General features: G+C 40.9%; 1 protein-coding gene across 1 annotated transcript in view; it reads left to right on the forward strand.

The window, feature by feature from the left end:
* The window catches only part of N4BP2 (NEDD4 binding protein 2), a 59870-nt gene that overhangs the window by 21404 nt on the left and 30251 nt on the right, over window positions 1-8215 (forward strand). Inside the window, exons 4-6 of the mRNA XM_019552883.1 lie at window positions 1685-2030; window positions 4912-6154; window positions 7140-7264. Of these exons, the coding sequence (XP_019408428.1) occupies window positions 1802-2030; window positions 4912-6154; window positions 7140-7264 (1597 nt within the window). The 5' untranslated portion in view covers window positions 1685-1801. The remainder of the gene's footprint in view (window positions 1-1684; window positions 2031-4911; window positions 6155-7139; window positions 7265-8215) is intronic.

Consider the following 8215-nt stretch of genomic DNA (forward strand, 5'->3'; position numbering starts at 1 on the left):
CATTTGACCCCAGTATTCTTTCCTGCCATGGCAGGGGGTCGGACTAGATGATCTGCTCAGGTCCCTTCCGACCCTAGAAGCTATGAAACTATTTTACTTCTTTCTCTGATTCTTCGTTTGCTTTCTTCAATTTCTCATCCATTACCATTCTTCCTTTACTTTTGGAAGTGAAGTATCTCTCTCTTTCTGATTTTGTGCATTTTTTTCGTCTCATGACTTGCTTCACTCTTTCTTGACATCCTCTTTGTTTCAGACTCCTTTTTTAAATCTCTCTGAGCTCCACCTCATTTCTTATAGGGAGGCAGGATTTTTTTCTGAGATTCTTGATGATCCCGTATTTGTATTTAACTTTCTACAACCCAAGTGGGCAACCACCAGTTCCTCTGGAACCTTTAAAATTGTGTGTGTTTGCAAGTAACCAGAAGAGATCACTGAACAATAATAGGGGTTGTTACCATCCTGTAGTACTAAAAATGATGCTATCCTCATACATGCCCTGATGATGACCCAGGGAGAAAAGAGTCAAGTGTACTAGTAAATTATTAAGTGTGTTTGCTAGATTGTTGGTGGACCAATCAAGATGGCCATCACTGGGACAGTTCTTTTTAAGTAGAAAAAAACCTTATTTTAAAATCACTGATCATATGATCATGGATTAGTGATGGTTCACTGTAATTAATCCAAGGTTCTTAGATTTGTAGCCAGTTGTTTCAGGATCCTGGTTAGTACACAGTTCTTTGTACTAGGTTTGTAGTGTTACCAGCTACTGTCAACTTGAAAAGAAAACCAGAAACTGAAGTTCTTTCATCATGAAGAGGCAGATCTCACTATGTTTGTTTATGTTAGTTAATGCAGTGATTACAATAATTATAATGTGCTATTACATTTTATTCTGTAAAAGTGGCATTTGAAGGATCTTAGAAAAGGGGGATGGCCCCTCTCTCCTTTTCTACTTTTTATGATAAATATAGTTCTGAAAGATTTTTTTATCAAACTTCTGTTCATTTTAATACTTAGACATGCTATTTCTTTTTTTTGTCTTGACAGAAGACTTCTGGGAGATGTTGGATGGGTTTACTATGATCTTTAGCACCTTCATTTAAGGGCTCTAGGTCCTCAGTCTTCAGGAAACATTGCATTTCCCCAAAACATTAACTAGTCATCAGAATTAATCTGATGTGTATTGACAAAAAAGTATTTTAAACCAGGGGTAGGCAACCCCCTTCCCCTGCATAGGTGATAGAGCATGGCGTGTGAAGGCATTTTGCTTAGCACATGTGCCTTGGGTGGGATGGCAGGGGCGGGGCTGGGGCTTCATTGACACAACAAGGATTGGGCCCCTTGTGGCTCCCCGCCATCTGCCCCACCATGCCAACATCTAATAAGTTGAGGTTTCAGGTGTTTTTGCACTGCCTAAAAACATTTTTTACTTCTGTTTTAAATTCTTTGCGTGATATTCCTTCCTTTTTCATTTGCTCTTCATCTGTAACATCATTATAGTCACTTGTTTGTTCAGACAAGACTTAAATATCTGATTGATAAAGAAAGAAGTATATGTGCTTTTTATGGCCCTTTGAAAGAAGGAAAAACAACTCAGAAAAAAAACTTCAGATCTTCTTTGCATATATTTAAAAGGAAATTCATAGAAACTCATTTGCATATTTCTCTACTGTTTTCCCTCTAGGTCTGCTACTGCTAATATGGGCATTGGAGATATGAAAAGTGCATTATCTTGTTTTCTCTGAACTTGACATAATCAACCTTGTGGGCAAAGTAAAACAAAAAGGCAGCTGGTCTTAGAATGCCAAAGAAACGAAAAAATCCTGGTATAAGTCCCTCGAGGAAAATTGTGAACTCTGATAGAACTGTCAATACTGTTGAGGGACTGGAACCATCGTCAAGAGATACAACCATGTCACATGAAATGTACAGTGTCAATAAAGAAGAGCTCTTCAACAGCGTGTCAGAAATGTTTTCTGACTTGGAACCTACTGTGGTTTATATGGTTCTTTCTGAATGTGATTTTAAAGGTAAATTAAATGCTGTTTGTTGTATAAGTGGTTGCATTCCATAAGAAAATTTTGCCATCTGAAAGATAACAGCACCCCAGTCTTTCCTGTTTTTAAATATATTTTCTTTTTTGTTATACTCCTCTATACATTTTAACTGAATGGGTGCGTATACACTTTGCCCTATGGTGACATAGCTCTACACATGATCACCAGCTATTTTGTTGTAGCAGCACACTCCTCCAGTATAGCGCGTCACTACAGTGACGTAGCTGCAAAATTTACCTATGTGCCATGTGCATGGCGCAGTAAGAGCCTGTATTACATTCTGTAAGAGTGCTGTTACTGTGCCAAAAGGAAATACTAAAGCACAGTGCTGTAGCAGCGTTGCCATACAGCGACGTGTAGATGCACGTAGTGTGTTTTTCATGTGGACCTAGCTAAGTACTCTGAGGGAACATGTAACATGGGAGAGGAACAGAAAATCATTCATAAGAAAAGTGTTTGTTTCTCTTTAGCAGTTTCATTCTGCAATCTTCATCATATAGTCATAGTCTTTGGCTTGGTTTTCTTATTTTCCTCCTATGAACAGATTAAAATAGGGAAGTTAGCATTTTAATGCTAACTTGATACTAGCAAATTGTCCATCAAGAATGATGGTGGGGGGGAGGCAGGTGGGGACAGAGGCCTGCATCTGGCTTCCCCACCTTGGGCCAGGGCTGCAACCGCTACCTGCCTCCCCATTGCTGCTTTGGGTTGGGGCCAGGGCCATTTCTGTCCCCCTGAGCTAAGGCCATGGGGGGGACTGGCCTTCTCCTCCCACTCCGTCCCCTCCATCATGGCGGCGCTCTGGTCCCCATCATCCCCCTCTGCCTCCAAAGAACAGGGCAGTGGGGGCCAGGCCAGCTCTGCTGGCTCCGGCCCCTCAGTCCCTGCTGTTGTGGCGGTGCTCCACCATGTGCCTCTTTCTGTCCAGAGCACTCGACTGCCGAAGCAACCAGTCAGAGTGCAAGTAAAGAAAGCGTTATTGACAGACAAGGTTTTTATAATATTAGAATTTTCACTACATCAGTACATCAGCCCATAAACTATTGTTTTGAGTAGTTGACGTAATAGACTGAGGAAAAGCTAAATACGGGTTTCCCTTGCTCTATGAGGTACACGTGTTCCTGTAAAACAGCACATAACTCGAATTGGCATAAAGGGAACCTACTTCACAATGTAACAAATAGGGATATGTTCCAAGACCTTGACTGTACTGACCCCCAGACACATTTTTACCACTTTTGCAAGACAATTTTGGTATTCTCCAACAGCAGACGGTACACACAAGCACAGGGCACTATCATAATGGGGATGGCAACTACAGAAACACATCTTAGACAACCAGCAAGGAGCACAGGTCCACACAGGAGACTATATTCTGGTGCTTGTCACTCCCACAATGCACCGCACAAAGCAGTTGACTGTGGGCTTCCACCACACAGATCATATAGGTGTGAAATTACCTCGCATATAATACATTTTTGGTATAAAATGGGTCATTGCGTAGAAGCGAATTTGCACATACAGAACCTGCATAAAGCAAGAGAAACCTGTAGTTTGTCTTGATTAAAGGGATATATCCAGCCCTGCCAAAGGATCTGAATTTAAAATAGGTTTTTCTACATGGAGGACAACAACTACATATCCCTTTAGAATAAACAGTTAAATTCCAGCTTATGTTAGTCATGTTAAGCTCTTCTTCTCCTAAGTCCTTAAAGCAGAAAAATAATATAGTAAGTCTTCCGTTGCAGAGAACACAGAAAGATCATAACGGGTCAGAATGGTTTTTGACACTGGATTTTTGTTTGACATCTCTGGGTTTATTTTGTGAATCATTTGCACACCTAAGAGTGCTAACGTTGTGTGGCATCCTGAAACAAAGGATCTCATGGCACCCTGGTTGAGAATCATTGCTTTAAAGTTTGATGTGCAGTTTTGTTGCTTTTCAAGTTCATAACAACTGCTAACACTATAAACTTAGTTTTTAGCTTTATAAAAATGGTGCAGTTAAGTGGATTTTCATACCAGGGCTGTCCAACTGGTGGCCTGGGGCCCGTGCACAGTCTGTGACAGATTAATGCGCAGCATCCGGGTTCCTACCTGGTTTGCTGTTCCGTGTACCTCTAGCTGCTTCTGCAGCTGGGGTCTCTAGGCTTCCATTCCTCCATCAGCTTTAGCTTGCTGCTTCTGCATAAGAGGGCAGGGCATGATTGCAGTGTCATGCAGTAGTATATGTGGCAGAGGCTGACCATTTGCACGGTGTGGGGTAGGGGTATGCAACCCAGGGGCCTGTGGCTCTCAGTAGTGTCGTCTCCAAGATGTGCAGCCCTGATTGGTATGGAATATGTGGAGTATGGCCCTTGGTCACTGAGAAGTTGGACAGCCTTAAGCTATGTCATTTTTAAATGCTCTTGGATGCAGCAAAACAGTTTCTATGTTTCTGGTTTTTTCTGTGCATCTCTGTAATCCTCTCTTAGTGATTATTTCAGTCCATTTCATTCTATTTTTTCTGTGAAAGGTAGATTAAATTCAAGCGTCTGTTTCATTATCCAATGTAATATTTTCCTTCCTCTCCAAGGTTAAATTTAGCTTCTCAGTTTAACTACCTTTCAATCACATTATGTTGTTATTTTGCAGTGTGTGCAAATTCAGTTGAGTCTTGAATTCTAGTGAGCAATAGGTTTTATTGAGATTAAGAGAAAGTATAGTAAATTCTGCTTTCTAGTCATTTTATTCTATGCTGTTATAACAAATTAATATTTCTTTTAATGTAGATTGTAAAACTTTACTTAAACTAAATCAAAATTAGCATCTGTTGTTTCTCTTGATCACCTCTTATTTTTTTTTACTTTAACAGTTGAAAATGCAATGGATTGGCTGCTAGAACTGTCCACAGCTGCTAATGGTGTAGCATCTTCAGAAGTCTCAGGGTTTGATTCAGTAGCATCATCTCTAGCTCTTGTTCAGCAGCAAAGGTCTCTTGCAAATGAAGCAATGAAAGAAAGTTCTGCAAAAAAAGATCCGGTAAATTTTAAAAAAGAAACAGAAAAGGTCCTATCGCCTGATACTCAGTTGACTGAAGAGCTGGATTCCTTGATACAAAATGCTTTTGAGAAATACAGACTGGAGGACAAATTGCAAGCTACTGAATACAGTAGTTCTAGTGCCATTACTGAATCTCCTGAATGGAAAAAATCCACATTAGGCTGTAATGCCATGCTTTTTCAATCTGAGATAAACAATGGGAAGTTAGAAAACTTCTCCTTTACATGCAGTGCAAAGTGTCACAAATCTCCTCAGCCAGCAGTAAGTCAATTGAGCCTTCGAACGAAAGAGAGATCATCAGCTGACATGGACAATTTTACACAGGTATTAAAAGACTGCAGGCTGCCAGATATACATGCTGACAATGGTGCAGCTCTAGAAATCATTGAACTAGCAAACTGGGAAATGGGTCATAAAAATCCTGATCAAATGCCAAATGTTGTTTCCAATGATGAAAGTTTGAACTGTACTTCTGGTCAGTCCTCCCATGAACTTCTAGAATCTGGAACAGCTGTTTTTGGAAATTCCAGTTCAAAATGCTGTGAACAACAGGAAGAAGATATGGCTGTATGCAGTGGCCATAGAAATATTTTTATCCCTGCTGCATTTACATCTTTTGAAGGATCCAGTTTCAAACCATTAAATCGCTCAGATTTTCAGCAGTTCGAGCATAGTTGTAACTTTAATTTTTCTATATCACCACAGCAACTTCATCAGCCTCCTTGGAATCCATTGGCTTCTGAGTTATATCCGTTAAGTGGAAGTCACAGCTTTGTAACTCCAGTTGCTGTCAGTCCTGGACAGTGGAGACCTGCTTCTGATTCTAGGACTTTTGGAAAAGGAGTGCCTTTTTCCTCTTCAGTTGTTTCAAATGTCCAAGATAGCAATGCGTCTCTGAAGATATGGGGACATCAAGATGGAAACCAAAAAATGAACCTCTCTCAAGTATACCAGCCATCTGTTTGTCACATGATGAGAAAAAAAACACATTTTGTAGGTCAAGTACTTGTTCTTCTCAGAGGGGTTCCAGGATCAGGAAAATCTTTTTTGGCAAGGTAGAACATTTTATATTGTGTGTTTATAAAAAAAAAAAAAGCTTAACAGTCAGATTATAGGATTTAATAAGGGAGAAAAACGAAGAAGAGTTTACTGGTATTTGTAGAAAGTTGTGCTTATGTCCTGATTCACTATCTTGTCTAAATTGAACGTGGGTAATTGTAGCTGCGGGAAGCTGAGCCACTAAGTCTTAGTGGTCTTTCTTTGCTGGATATCTCTGCTGGATATGGGAGGGGTCCTGCTCTGAGCTTTACCAGTGGCTCAAAGTTCATATTGGAGTTTATGCCAGCAGAGGATCAGCTATGCTAGAGTTCAGTTCACTCAGGTCTTCCTGTCCATCTGGGACATGCCTTACACTTCCTTGTGACACAACTGCAGGTAGAGTTGAACATTGCCAGATCTGGCAGTTTTGGGTAGATCAAAGTCCCGCTTTCACAGGCGGGAAATTTCTGGACTATTTAAATTCCAGCTCATTTGCACCATTTAAATAGGGGCAAATTTAACTTGCTGGATTGAAGAATCCAGCTCTTAGTTTTCATTCTGTTGAAAGGCTTTTGAGAGGTAGGTCTTTTGTACATATGTTATGTTATAGTCCATTTCAGACTTATGTAGATATTTAATAATGCCAGGTAAGCAAATATAACTTTGTGTGGGACTGATGCAGAAGTACCTCACTAGATACAGATACTATTTTTTCCTTGGGCTCTCTTTCCCTCTTGACTGTTTGGCACTAGAATTTGTAGGAGTCACATTGCAAGGTTATTTTCTTCCAGCTACTTTCCATGGATGGCTATAGCCTGAGTAGAGAGTGCCAGTTGTGTCATTGACTCTGTATTTCCCTGAGGTTGAAGCTTCCTTCAGAGGCTGTGTTCCTGGGGCCACACCAAACCATATATATGTGTGTAGGACTTTGCATATGTATTTAATGGGTAGAGGCAAACATTGAAGAAGAAAAAAATGCTGCTTTAATGTCATCTTTCATAGGAATTTGCTAGAGGATAACCCAGGTGGAATTATTCTCAGTACTGATGATTACTTTTATAAAAATGAACAATACCAGTATGATGCAAATTGCTTAGGAGAAGCACATGAGTGGAATAAAATACAAGGTAAGAACTAAATACAAACTACTTATCTGCTTACATGCTGTTGAAAGCTAATACAAAGTAGTCTGTCCTATAATTTTTGTCTGTAATATAAAAGTAAAATATAATTAGCCCATAAGTCACAAAATATACCTGCCTTCTGTCTGACTTTGGATTAACATGAGTAAATATAATTCTTGTGCTAGGGGTTGAGTGCTAAATCCCATTTTAGAGGTGCATATTTAAAGTTATGTATAATAAATATCTCCAATTTGTGTGCTTTACTAAGCAATATCTACTTCTATACAGGTATACCGTATTCAGGTTGCAGCAAGGAAAGTTTAGATTAGATATTAGGAAAAACTTACTCACTAGGAAGGTAGTAAAACACTGGAAGAGGTTACCCAGAGGGGTTTTGGAATTTCCATTCTTGGAGCTTTTTAAGACCTGGCTAGACAAAGTCCTGGCTGGGTTGATATTGTTGGGGATGATCCTGCCTTGAGCAGGGGGTTTGACTAGATGACATCCTGATGTCCCTTTCAACTCTCATTTTCTATGATTCTATGACCTACTCAAATCCAAGATGAGTCCCCCTCCCCACCCCCCAATCAGCATGGAGGAAAAAAGCGTCGTCTTGGATTTGAGTACCAGCCTGGGGCAGGCACAGCTCAGCTCCAGCTTTGGCCCTGGGCTTGGGGCTAAAGCTAGAGCTGAGCCATTGCCTGCCTTGCACCAAAATGACTTTTTTGGCAGGGGAGGGAGATATGCAGCTGGGGGGTGGGGGGTAGAGTTTGAAGGAGACCATGGTGGGGTGGTGGGGAAACCTGGACCTTCCTGCTTCTCCCTGGGTTGAGGCCAGGCCAGGCCAGGGGTGTGCTGCTGCTGATTGTCATGGAGGAGCAGAGCTGCAGCAGAAGGTAAAGGGGAGGTGGGGGGCAGATACAGAGGAGCAAGGAGGTAGGGGGCAGGTCGGGG

The sequence above is a fragment of the Crocodylus porosus genome, unplaced genomic scaffold, assembly GCF_001723895.1.
Source record: "Crocodylus porosus isolate Cpor-Errol unplaced genomic scaffold, CroPor_comp1, whole genome shotgun sequence".
NCBI classification, from domain to species: Eukaryota; Metazoa; Chordata; order Crocodylia; family Crocodylidae; genus Crocodylus; species Crocodylus porosus.